The sequence below is a fragment of the Neoarius graeffei genome, chromosome 13 (assembly GCF_027579695.1).
Source record: "Neoarius graeffei isolate fNeoGra1 chromosome 13, fNeoGra1.pri, whole genome shotgun sequence".
Lineage (NCBI taxonomy): Eukaryota > Metazoa > Chordata > Actinopteri > Siluriformes > Ariidae > Neoarius > Neoarius graeffei.
In genome coordinates, this window is record NC_083581.1 from 63,023,033 (window position 1) to 63,036,708 (window position 13,676).

The 13,676-nt window shown below is 41.6% G+C and overlaps 1 protein-coding gene across 3 annotated transcripts in view; it reads left to right on the forward strand.

Annotated features, from left to right (window-relative positions):
- Window positions 1-11,676, forward strand: part of klhl17 (kelch-like family member 17) — a 78,736-nt gene extending 67,060 nt beyond the window's left edge. For all 3 annotated transcript variants that reach the window (XM_060938307.1, XM_060938308.1, XM_060938309.1), the window contains one exon: window positions 9,867-11,676. In XM_060938307.1, the coding sequence (XP_060794290.1) occupies window positions 9,867-10,095 (229 nt within the window). In that variant the 3' untranslated portion in view covers window positions 10,096-11,676. The remainder of the gene's footprint in view (window positions 1-9,866) is intronic.
- The last annotated feature ends 2,000 nt before the right edge of the window (window positions 11,677-13,676 follow it).

Sequence of the window (13,676 nt, forward strand, 5' to 3'; positions counted from 1 at the left end):
GCGCTAAAGGACACTGTTAGTCTCAAACAGACCTTACTAAGCAGGGAAATTTTTCAAGAAGGCTGTTCAACGACCGAGAGAGAACGAAATGCCTAGCTGTACCAAGGTCGGGTGCACATGCAGGACTGGATCAGGTCAGCGGCATGGCTGCACATTCTATGGCTTTCTGCTGAAAAAAACAGACTTGCTCAAGAAATGGCTAGTCAACATGAAAAGGGTGGGCTTCGTTCCTACAATGAATTCCTGCTTGTGTTCAGCACACTTTCTGGATACCTGTTTTAAGGAGGATTTGTATGCCAAGTATGTTGGTGTGGCGGAAGGCCAGAAGAGACAGAGACAACTGGCACAGAGAAGATGCTGTGCCAACAGAATTTGAACATGGCAAGGGCAAGGCTCTAAAAGAACGGGCAAGTACGGTGTCAAGGATACGAAAACGAGAAGGGGAGGGCATTATTAAAGAGGTATTTACAGTGGTGCTTGAAAGTTCATGAACCCTTTATAATTTTCTATATTTCTCCATAAATATGACCTAAAACGTCATCAGATTTTCACACAAGTCCTAAAAGTAGATAAAGAGAACCCAGTTAAACAAATGAGACAAAAATATTATACTTGGTCATTTATTTATTGAGAAAAATGATCCAATATTACATTTCTGTGAGTGGCAAAAGTATGTGAACCTTTGCTGTCAGTATCTGGTTTGACCACCTTGTGCAGCAATAACTGCAACTAAATGTTTCCGGTAACTGTTGATCAGTCCTGCACACCGGCTTGGAGGAATTTTAGCCCATTCCTCTGTACAGAACAGCTTCAACTCTGGGATGTTGGTGGGTTTCCTCACATGAACTGCTCGCTTCAGGTCCTTCCACAACATTTCGATTGGATTAAGGTCAGGACTTTGACTTGGCCATTCCAAAACATTCACTTTATTCTTCTTTAACCATTCTTTGGGGGAACGACTTGTGTGCTTAGGGTCATTGTTTTGCTGCATGACCCACCTTCTCTTGAGATTCAGTTCATGGACAGATGTCCTGACATTTTCCTTTAGAATTCGCTGGTATAATTCAGAATTCATTGTTCCATGAATGATGGCATGCCGTCCGGGCCCAGATGCAGCAAAACAGGCCCAAACCATGACACTACCACCACCATGTTTCACAGATGGGATAAGGTTCTTATGCAGGAATGCAGTGTTTTCCTTTCTCCAAACATAACGCTTCTCATTTAAACCAAAAAGTTCTATTTTGGTCTCATCCGTCCACAAAACATTTTTCCAATAGCCTTCTGGCTTGTTCACATGATCTTTAGCAAACTGCAGATGAGCAGCAATGTTCTTTTTGGAGAGCAGTGGCTTTCTCCTTGCAATCCTGCCATGCACACCATTGTTGTTCAGTGTTCTCCTGATGGTGGACTCATGAACATTAACATTAGCCAATGTGAGAGAGGCCTTCAGTTGCTTAGAAGTTACCCTGGGGTCCTTTGTGACCTCACGGACTATTACACGCCTTGCTCTTGAAGTGATCTTTGTTGGTCGACCACTCCTGGGGAGGGTAACAATGGTCTTGAATTTCCTCCATTTGTACACAATCTGTCTGACTGTGGATTGGTGGAGTCCAAACTCTTTAGAGATGGTTTTGTAACCTTTTTCCAGCTTGATGAGCATCAACGACGCTTTTTCTGAGGTCCTCAGAAATCTCCTTTGTTCACACTTCCACAAACGCGTGTTGTGAAGATCAGACTTTGATACATAAATAAAACAAGGTGCCCACTCACACCTGATTGTCATCCCATTGATTGAAAACACCTGACTCGAATTTCACCTTCAAATGAACTGCTAATCCTAGAGGTTCACATACTTTTGCCACTCACAGATATGTAATATTGGATCATTCTCCTCAATAAATAAATGACCAAGTATAATATTTTTGTCTCATTTGTTTAACTGGGTTCTCTTTATCTACTTTTAAGACTTGTGTGAAAATCTGATAATGTTTTAGGTCATATTTATGCAGAAATATAGAAAATTCTAAAGGATTCACAAACTTTCAAGCTCCACTGTATATTGTTTTTATCTAGTAAAAGTAATTTTGTCAGTCTGTCTGTTTAGATCTGTTCATGTGAGGAAGACCAAATGCGCTAACTGATCACTTGATGCCCAATTATTGCTCAGGACGAACCACATCACATGGCCTTTTTGAAGGCCCGATTTCTTTCCATAGTATTGGACCCTTTGTACATTCGTTTGAGACCCCCTAAAACTGAACTGATGGCAGTGATGTGTCAGCCATAACACTAACAGGTCAACTTGCGACTAAGGTGGTGTTTACATTAGACCGTATCAGTGGATCATCAGATTAACGTTTTTAAAACGATTCGCATGCACACAGCAACGCCAATACACGATTCGCGTGCACACAGCAACGCCAATACACGGATACGCTAATCACATGACTAATTAGACGGCACGTAAGTTGAAATGTGTCAGTGCGGCTCAGCGCTTCCTCCTCAGCGGCTGCGCTCCAAATCACTCCGCCCTGAACAGCGAGTGCCCTCTGGAGGGTGCGCACTCCAGCCCTGCGCAGCTCACAGAGCGCGCGAGTGAAGCGCACGAGCAGTGATTCGGGACTGAGCCGCTGTGTGTGAGATCCCAGTGCATATCGGGCATGCGCAAGTCACTCACCACTTGCAAGTGGAAGGATGGCAAGCCTAAAGACAATCATAACTACATAATGAGCAGTATTTTCATCTTACCATGAACAACATTAAGAATGGCAAAGCATTATATTCATACTTTTATACTCTTTAATGAAAAACAAAAAGGTGATACAAGGCGGAAACAATAGCAGGAAGTGAAGTCCGCGCCGTTTTTCAGCAGTCGCGTCACATGACCAACGTCGCATGACCAACGCCAGTGAATCAGGAAGGTGGATGTCACAGTGACGTTGTCCGATGACGACGTCAGCTAGAGCTCAGCACTGCGTTTCCTTGTATCTCAATGTTTACACAGCACCGGATCAGATACGAACTGGGTTGAATACGTGGGCCCTGGTGGATTCAAGTTGTTCCGCTTGTGGAGTCGTTTCCCGGCGTTTTAATGTGAACGGACAGTGCATCCGCGACGAAAACGAGACGGATACGGTCTAATGTAAACACCACCTAAATGACTCGCCCTGGTCTGCGGAAGTTGATTACCGCTTAATGCTTTGCCCCTTCAGTACTGAAGAGCGACACTCAGCCTTGCACCCAAGTGACGTCACGCATCGCCCTTCCAACAGGCTGCATGGCAGCTTACTGGTGGCATTAGAGCAGCGATACAAAAACGCTCACAACTTTCTCATAAATGGTCAAACATGCCTGAAACTTTTCTTACAGGCTCTCAATATTACAAGCTACCAACCCATGCATGTATTTACATTACATTTTCCATTCCTTTAAGAAAAACTGGGTGACACTCTAAGATCAGAGAGGTCAGGCTGAACTATAGCAGCTAATGGCACAACAGCCAATTTAATAATAAAGAGTTTCTGATTACAGAGGAAGCAGTTCAAATTGGACAAGTAGCAAGAGGTTTGTTTTCACCAAATTTTGGAAACTTTTTGTGGGTTCCAGAAATCTTCTGAATGAGAACTACACACTTTGAACTCTGACTGTACAAAGTATTCAACATTAAAATCGCTAACATAGCAAATAAGGAGAAGGGCTGACATTGTGTTCTTTATTATATTGCTAAGATTAATGTTGCTTTTAAAACCAGCTGCACAAAGCACAATTTCAGTTTCTTTCTAGCTTTTTATTCTTGCTAGTAACTGCTTCTACAGCAAATAAACCCTTTCCTAGAACACACTTCTTTGTGTTAAAATCAGAAAGGATCACGAATAAATTGCTGGTCGTGCCACTTGTTAGCTACACACAGGTTAAAAAAATGCAGGGTGTGAGGGCTGGTCATGCTCGGAAGATTATCTCGTTTGAGCAATCAACAATCTCAACCTCAGTGTTTCCCAATCCACAGAAATTCAAAGGTACTCCCGTGCAGGTGCTAAAAGGTTCAGTCTAGATATATAGCCCAGGTAGTAAAATTTGGCACTGGTTCCTGTGGTAGAAACGGACTGAACATTTCAGAATATCTTCAAACGTTTCTCTAAGGTCCTGTCTCAATCTCCCTGCCATCCCAATGATTTTAGCCTATGCCTATACAGTTAGATAATATAGATATTTAGGCAGTGAATAAAAGCGGAGCTCCCGATCAGTGTATGAACCAAATATTTACAAGGGTACAAAATCAATCTGAATAGAATAATATTATAGCATATGAACCATCGAATAGTGTAGTGTATTTTGCATCAATATAATGCATTGTCTTGTGACCGTGATACCAATAATGCGATGCACATCGCAATTATGAATACATATTTATTCCTTTCTTTGACACTGCATGCCATGCGCCAGAAACAACACCACGACATTTATTATGTTTTAAGAACAGTTACTTGCATGTTTTAAGAACAGTTACTTGCCTTCTTGCATTAGAAAATGGGATTATGTTTCATAAATTTACTTATGTTTTGTCAAAGACTCTCTCTCTCTCTCTCTCTCTCTCTCTCTCTCTGTATATATATATATATATATATATATATATATATATATATATATATATATATAAAAATTTTTTTGAACTAGATTTGTAATATCCTTGAGTTTTTCAATTTCAATCATCTCTGATTGTTAATTGCAAGTCAAGTTTAATAAAGTTATTATTATTATTATTATTGTAAATTATATTGTGACTCTGCTGAGGGCAGCACGGTGGTATAGTGGTTAGCATTGTCGCCTCACAGCAAGAAGGTTCTGGGTTCGAGCCCAGTGGCTGACCGAGCCTTTCTGTGTGGAGTTTGCATGTTCTTCTCATGTCTGTGTGGGTTTCCTCTGGGTGCTCCAGTTTCCCCCACAGTCCAAAGGCATGTAATTAGGCTAACTGGCTACTCTAAATTGTCCATTGATCAAGCTCCACCAAGTTTAAATGCCCAAGACACACCAATAATGGACTGTTAAAATGTCATCAGTGGTGCCCGTACGGCCCTATGGGACAAAAAACAAGACAACGACTCTGCTGATGTACAGCAGTGAACCAGCACTTTGACTTTACAACCCCGATTTCAAAAAAGTTGGGACAAAGTACAAATTGTAAATAAAAACGGAATGCAATAATTTACAAATCTCAAAAACTGATATTGTATTCACAATAGAACATAGACAACATATCAAATGTCGAAAGTGAGACATTTTGAAATTTCATGCCAAATATTGGCTCATTTGAAATTTCATGACAGCAACACATCTCAAAAAAGTTGGGACAGGGTCAATAAGGCTACATCCACACGACAACGGCAACGAGATGTTATTTAAAAATATATCGCGTCCAAATGGGCAACGATCAGTAAAATATCAGGTCCATATGGCAACGCAACACTTGCTGAAAACGATGCAATACACATGCCACACCTCTAGGGGCGCTGTAAGACGGTCCCTTCGGAGACACCAGAACAATAGAAGAAGTAAGGACGCATGCGCATAAACTGTTATGCGCGAGACTTCATATTAGCCACAAAGTCAGGAAAATCTGTTCGTAAAATTGCATTATAATGACCAAATACAATGAAAAGTATTTTTCCAGTCTCACCTGTGAAAGGTAATCCCATGTGATCTCGTTTGGACGGCAAACCTGTTGGTACAGTTAAACGCAGCTAATCTTTATTCTCCGCTTTGACCTATCCAATATGGCGGCGAGGATGACGTATGATTCTACGCAGAAGGCGGCATCTTTAATGGTCTGGAATAAATTGAATGCTACACGTTGATGGATTAATTTGTTGTTTCTCACCTGTGAAAGGTAATCCCATGTGATCTCGTTTGGACGGTAAACCTGTTGGTACAGTTAAACGCAGCACATGAATCTTTATTCTCTGCTTTGACCTATCCAATATGGCGGCGAGGATGACGTATGATTCTACGCGGAAGGCGGCGTCTTTAATGGTCCGGAATAAATTGAATGCTACACGTTGATGGATTAATTTGCTCTTCTACGCCCTTTTTGAGGAATGTATTGTAGGACTTAAACCAACATCTGAAGAGGTGAAATCGCTCCTTTTTTTCCCTATTTTTGCTGGCGGGATTGACTCTGCCCTAAGGGCAGAGTCTCTCTCTCTCTCTCTCTCTCTCTCTCTCTCTCACTTTGCACCATTACACAATAAATATTCACAGTGAAAATATTTTGTAAGCGCGTTTCATGAACCAAGTTATAGGATTTGTTGACAACTCGCATCGAGTTCGTTACACTTCTACCCGGCGTGAAGCACTCACAGTCATGTGGTTGTGACATCATCATAAACAAATCCGTTCTACTCATCCAGACGACTTCACAACGGCAACGTAGCCAGATCTTTCCACTCTGGAACCCGTTCTCAAAAAGATTGCGTTTTGGGCACCCAAAACGCCGGTGCCGTGTGGACGCCAGGCCTAAACGATAAGCAATTGTATCGGAGTCACCTGAATCCGTTGCCGTGTGGACAGGGCCTAAGAGGCTGGAAAAGTTAAAGGTACAAAAAAGGAACAGCTGGAGGACCAATTGCAACTCATTAGGTCAATTGGCAATAGGTCATTAACATGACTGGGTATAAAAAGAGCATCTTGGCGTGGCAGCGGCTCTCAGAAGTCAAGATGGGAAGAGGATCACCAATCCCCCTAATTCTGCGCCGACAAATAGTGAAGCAATATCAGAAAGGAGTTCGACAGTGTAAAATTGCAAAGAGTTTGAACATATCATCATCTACAGTGCATAATATCATCAAAAGATTCAGAGAATCTGAAAGAATCTCTGTGCGTAAGGGTCAAGGCCGGAAAACCATACTGGGTGCCCGTGATCTTCGGGCCCTTAGACGGCACTGCATCACATACAGGCATGCTTCTGTATTGGAAATCACAAAATGGGCTCAGGAATATTTCCAGACAACATTATCTGTGAACACAATTCACCGTGCCATCCGCCGTTGCCAGCTAAAACTCTATAGTTCAAAGAAGAAGCCGTATCTAAACATGATCCAGAAGCGCAGACGTCTTCTCTGGGCCAAGGCTCATTTAAAATGGACTGTGGCAAAGTGGAAAACTGTTCTGTGGTCAGACGAATCAAAATTTGAAGTTCTTTATGGAAATCAGGGACGCCGTGTCATTCGGACTAAAGAGGAAAAGGACGACCCAAGTTGTTATCAGCGCTCAGTTCAGAAGCCTGCATCTCTGATGGTATGGGGTTGCATTAGTGCGTGTGGCATGGGCAGCTTACACATCTGGAAAGACACCATCAATGCTGAAAGGTATATCCAGGTTCTAGACCATATATGCTCCCATCCAGGCGACGTCTCTTTCAGGGAAGACCTTGCATTTTCCAACATGACAATGCCAAACCACATACTGCATCAATTACAGCATCATGGCTGTGTAGAAGAAGGGTCCGGGTACTGAACTGGCCAGCCTGCAGTCCAGATCTTTCACCCATAGAAAACATTTGGCGCATCATAAAATGGAAGATACAACAAAAAAGACCTAAGACAGTTGAGCAACTAGAATCCTACATTAGACAAGAATGGGTTAACATTCCTATCCCTAAACTTGAGCAACTTGTCTCCTCAGTCCCCAGACGTTTACAGACTGTTGTAAAGAGAAAAGGGGATGTCTCACAGTGGTAAACATGGCCTTGTCCCAACTTTTTTGAGATGTGTTGTTGTCATGAAATTTAAAATCATCTAATTTTTCTATTTAAATGATACATTTTCTCAGTTTAAACATTTGATATGCCATCTATGTTCTATTCTGAATAAAATATGGAATTTTGAAACTTCCACATCATTGCATTCCGTTTTTATTTACAATTTGTACTTTGTCCCAACTTTTTTGGAATCAGGGTTGTACATCATTACTATATAGTTACAATCAAATATTATCGGGCATAAGAATGAATCAATAATCAATCCTTGGTAGGTTTAGCTGATCTAAAACTAAGGAAAGATGCTCAATTGCTATTGAACGATATAGTAATTATACGAGTATGCAGAGAAAGAAAGAAAGCAAGCACAACTTTATTCATCACACACTTGTGAAATTCCTGTCTGCATTTAACCCATCTGAAGCAGTGAACACACACATGAGCAATGAGCGCACACGCATACCCAGAGCAGTGGGCAGCCATGCTAACAGCATCCGGGGAGCAGTTGGGAGTTCGGTGCCTCGCTCAAGGGCACCCCAGCCCAAGGCCGTCCCATATTAACCTAACCGCATGTCTTTGGACTGTGGGGGAAACCGGAGCACCTGGAGGAAACCCACGCAGACACGGGGAGAACATGCAAACTCTACACAGAAAGGCCCTCGCTGGCCGCTGGGCTCGAACTAAGAACCTTCTTGCTGTGAGGCGACCGTGCCGCCCAAGAGTAAGAAATTGTTCAGGTTAAAAAAAAAACACACACACAATGCAGATATGTTGCCTATTAATGAAAAAAAAAATTTTTTTTTCATCAGTATTTTTTGTAAAATGTGTTGGTAAATAATCCCATGTTATCTTTTTAAAAAAGCAAGCTAAAAATAAGCGCTGGATTACAAACCCATGTATCTCGTGTAAATTTTGTTGTCCAGTGGTAAAGTGTTTGAGATACGTCGCCTTGCACTTATGATCGGGTTTCCTGTAGTGGTACAGCATGTCGTGTGTACATAAGGATGTCATACGGTTGCAAAAGCCATCAAAAATCAGGTCGAAACTGTACCATATTCTCTTAAGTATGGAGCTTTGTTCTGCACGCTTTGCGCGTAGGGAGCTCCGCTAAAAATGCATTAATCTTCAGTAGTTACTTTATGTCCAGAGCTGAATGGGATGTGTGTATCACAGACAGTGATGGGAATAACGGCGTTAGAAATAACGGCATTACTAACGGCGTTACTTTTTTTAGTAACGAGTAATCTAACTAATTACTTTTTACATCGTTATAACGTCGTTCCCATTACTTACAATAAAATACTCTGCGTTACTTTATTAAAGCTGTTTTCATCTGGCACGCTGCTCGTTCAGCCTTTCTTTCTTCTGCTTTAGTGTGGGGCGGGGAGACACGAGACAACGGCACAGTAAGCCAATCAGAGTAGATTTGGACAACAGACGTAGGTAGGCCACGCCTACTGCACTACTGCGCGCTCTTTCAATCGGAAGACACAGCGATGGCGAGCGGTCAGCCCAGCACTGCGCTTTCACATTGGAAATACAGCCATTACTTTTCATTACTTGAAATAAAAGGCAAGAGTGTTTATGTGCAATGCACATTATGTCGAGGAACAAAGCGTTTGTCCTCGTCAGTGGCCAGTAATTAGTAACATAATTTTAATAACTACAAAAATATATTACATTTGATAGATGTCTTATCTCACATTGTCCCACAAAAATATTAATATAGTGTAGATAACGTTACTAATTGGTTCTGTTAAGTGTCCATTTCAGTCATTAAACACATTTAACATTCACTTTTATTATGATTACACTAATTGAATTTGATTTTTTTTGAGGGGGAACAAAATGTAACGGAATAATTACTTTCCCTGGTAATTAGTTACTTTTATGACAAAGTAACTCCGTTACTAACTCAGTTACTTTTTGGGAAAAGTAACTATAACTAATTACTTTTTGAAAGTAACGTGCCCAACACTGATCACAGAGCACCATGAACACACATTTGTGCACTCATTTACACCTCGAGGTAATTTGAAGCAGAAAACTGCACCACTTGCATCACTATGCCTAGCTGAGTTCATTGTACGTAATGAATATTGTAAATCTTCAGGAGTACTCATGACCTGGTGGCCATGGACGGCTGGCTCTATGCTGTGGGTGGAAACGATGGCAGCTCCAGCCTGAACTCCATCGAGAAGTACAATCCACGCAGCAACAAATGGGTGGCAGCGTCGTGCATGTTCACACGCCGCAGCAGTGTCGGAGTGGCCGTTCTGGAGCTGCTCAACTTCCCTCCACCCTCCTCGCCCACGCTCTCCGTCTCCTCCACCAGTCTTTGACAAAGGGTGAAGACCCGGCTGAGCTCCAGCGGCCTGCCCTGCGTGGCCAAGAGGCGCAACTGCTCAGTGTGAGCTCTGGTGGGAGAGACGCAGTCCATGGACCATAGCACAGATGAAGAGAGGTAAAACAGGTTGAGTAAAATATGAAAAGCGAAGCCGTCACAACTTCTGCCCTCCCTCCTCACCCTGCACCTTCCTTCCGCCCCAATGCTTGAAAGTGCGGAGTCCGTCTGCCATTTTGAAGTCACTTGTATATAATGTATCTTTGTTTTTGAAAAGAAAAAAAGATCATGATATTGCAATAATATATAAAAATGAAAGATTTCACGTAGGAATGTAGTTCTTTGGTTCTGCCATGCATGTTTACTGAATTTTTGTCTTGGCAGAATAAAACATGGTAGTGCTGCTGTGCCACACTAGGTGGCAGTGATGTGCAATGCTGCCACATTTCACCATTGTGCATGGATGCACAGAAGCAGAGAGACTTCATACAGTACTGATATTAACAATGATCGAAACATACTCGACCAGAGAATTCAAGTACATTTTGAATATATTTTCTTATTTATATAATTTATTTATTATACTAAATGTAATATATAAGCATATGACACTAATTCAGAGATGTTTTATGTCGAAGGACCAATTTTGGGGGGGAACGAGATGTCTGATATGTAAATATCAGAGATGGCAGAAGATGCGATTAGCTGAAAATGTCAGGGTTTTTTTTTTTTTTTCAGTGTAGTAAAAATATTGAGTGTATAGCCATGTGTCCGAAGCCTTGAGAAGATATTGTATGACTCTGTAGTCATACAATAACAAAAGGGGGATGTTGTAGTCGGAGGCTGCGCGATTAAAGGGTATAGCCATACTAAAAGTCTATGTGACCTACCGTACAGCAACCTCACATTACCTCACGTTAATTTTCATGCAGTGTTCGCAGGTTTGTCTCGAGAAAGCAGAACCCTGCGTTCAGTGATTGAGTCTAGTCTCTCAGCACAAACATGACTCCTGTATCAGCGTGACGATTATAGATACTTTATCCTGTTTCCTTCACTCGTGTAGGATTCGCTCATGTGTATATACTGCATTTCAGAACATTCGCTGCTTTTGCACCACAGGGTTAAGTCTGGTTAGCATGTGCTGCTGAGATGTCATGGGTATTAGCAACTACCACTGCATCCTACTTTAGAGGAGAACACGGACATGTATGAAGTCGGATAGCGAAGACGCAGGATTACAAAACCCTTACTCATCGTTGCATACACTTTTCCTGAAAAAAAAATGTAGCATAACTTCTGAGAAGTTACAACCTTTTTTTCCTTTTTGGAAGGATTTTTGTTCTTGGGGGGGAAAAAACCCCACCCATGCTAGGTCAGAAGAAGCTTATATGCAGGGAATGAGTGCTAAGTCAGTTTATAGAGGCTCCTGGTCAAACCAGAAAAAAAGACTATGTACATAAATAGATATCCATATTGAAATGTGCAATGTGTATGTAAACATGGCTTTTTTTTTCAATTTATGTTGTTTTAATGTGTTGTGGTTGTTTGTTTATTTATAACATTTGTTATATTTATGAAGGAAACTTAATTATTACTTAATTATTTTTTGCACTATTGTCAGATGGAGCAATATACTACTGTACACAAAAAAATAAAGCTGTTTTCAAATGTAACGTGAATGTATTTTAATTTAGTACTCAGATGTTTGAGTCAGGCGGTGTAGTGGTTAGCACTGTCGCCTCACAGCAAGAAGGTCCGGGTTCGAGCCCAGCGGCCGGCGAGGGCCTTTCTGTGCGGAGTTTGCATGCTCTCCCCGTGTCCGCGTGGGTTTCCTCCGGGTGCTCCGGTTTCCCCCACAGTCCAAAGACATGCAGGTTAGGTTAACTGGTGACTCTAAATTGACCGTAGGTGTGAATGTGAGTGTGAATGGTTGTCTGTGTCTATGTGTCAGCCCTGTGATGACCTGGCGACTTGTCCAGGGTGTACCCCGCCTTTCACCCGTAGTCAGCTGGGATAGGCTCCAGCTTGCCTGCGACCCTGTAGAACAGGATAAAGCGGCTAGAGATAATGGATGTATGGATGTTTGAGTCAAAATAAAATGTACCTTTTTGTTTGAAGCCTTTGAATTTGTGACAATGATGAAACAACCATTTTAGGTTATCTCATCTCATTATCTCTAGCCGCTTTATCCTGTTCTACAGGGTCGCAGGCAAGCTGGAGCCTATCCCAGCTGACTACGGGCGAAAGGCGGGGTACACCCTGGACAAGTCGCCAGGTCATCACAGGGCTGACACATAGACACAGACAACCATTCACACTTAGATTATAAACCATATATTAAATGATTATTTTTCTTCATAGGAATATTTGTTAAAACACACACACACACACACACACACACACACACATTACATTTATAAATGTTAGAAAGAAAAAGAGGCCCTTTTCTGCTTGCCCTTTTTGTCTTTGATCCTTGTTGAGCTCAAGTTGACAGACCCACAACTGATATACCTGACGACAAAGCTAATTTAATTTACATATTCGCCCTTTAATCACTAATGATCTAGGAATAGTTACAGGCTAAATAGCTGTAAGTGTGAGATATGTTAGTTTCAAGGAGTGTATGATTGAATTAAAGGGGAACTGAAGTCATTTTTAAACTTGCTTTATTTCTTAATTAACGTGTTATTCAATTACGTTTTCGGTTTTATTAACCTTATATCATGGCTCGTATTGGCATATTATATTACACTTGTCGGCCTTTTCGGTTTTTAGCCATGTTGAACGTAGTTCGTATGGTCCACGGCAGGCGTCGCTTATCTGCGCGATCTTCGTGAGACTTGTGCGAGACTTCAAATGTGCCGCCATTTTCAAAACTGTTTACACAGCGGCCAGATCGCCAGATCATTCCAATTTAGATTAATTTCGAGATTTGCCAGCTTCATCAGTGATGGAGATTATTCTATACAACTTCGAACCACCGTGGAGTAGAGAAGAATTGGAAAGACGACAGGATAAGGACTAGTCCGTCACGCTAGTATGTACGTCATTACTGTCGCACAATTAAAACGTGCCGGATCAGGCGGCTGGTGGGTTTTCAAAATAATAAATACATGCATGGATGTATTTTTGTGATAAATATATATATTATACTGAGCGCATTTCCCACGCAATCCTCACTAAGGTTTCGGACAGCGCAACAAAATGGCGTCCCCACTATACAGTGCCCTATATAGTGAGTAGGGAGCGATTTTGGACACGGAAAACTTCCGGCTTGATTACATCAGCATTCGAAAGAGGGCACGCACGTCTTTTGACGATGTTGGCAGATGTCGGTCACTTTGATTTCCGCTGTACGTTTTACTTCCGTCCTACGATGTCTCGCACAGGTCTCGACGAATCTCATTTACGGCCATTGCTTTGACATATGGACTGATATATTACAGAGCATATTTCAAACACTCATAACTTGCTATAGCGGTGACGAAATAGCTGTCAGAAATGCATTCCTACGTTTTATAAAATGAGAAATTGAATTTTGATAATAAAAAAATTTGCCTTCAGTTCTCCTTTAACTGT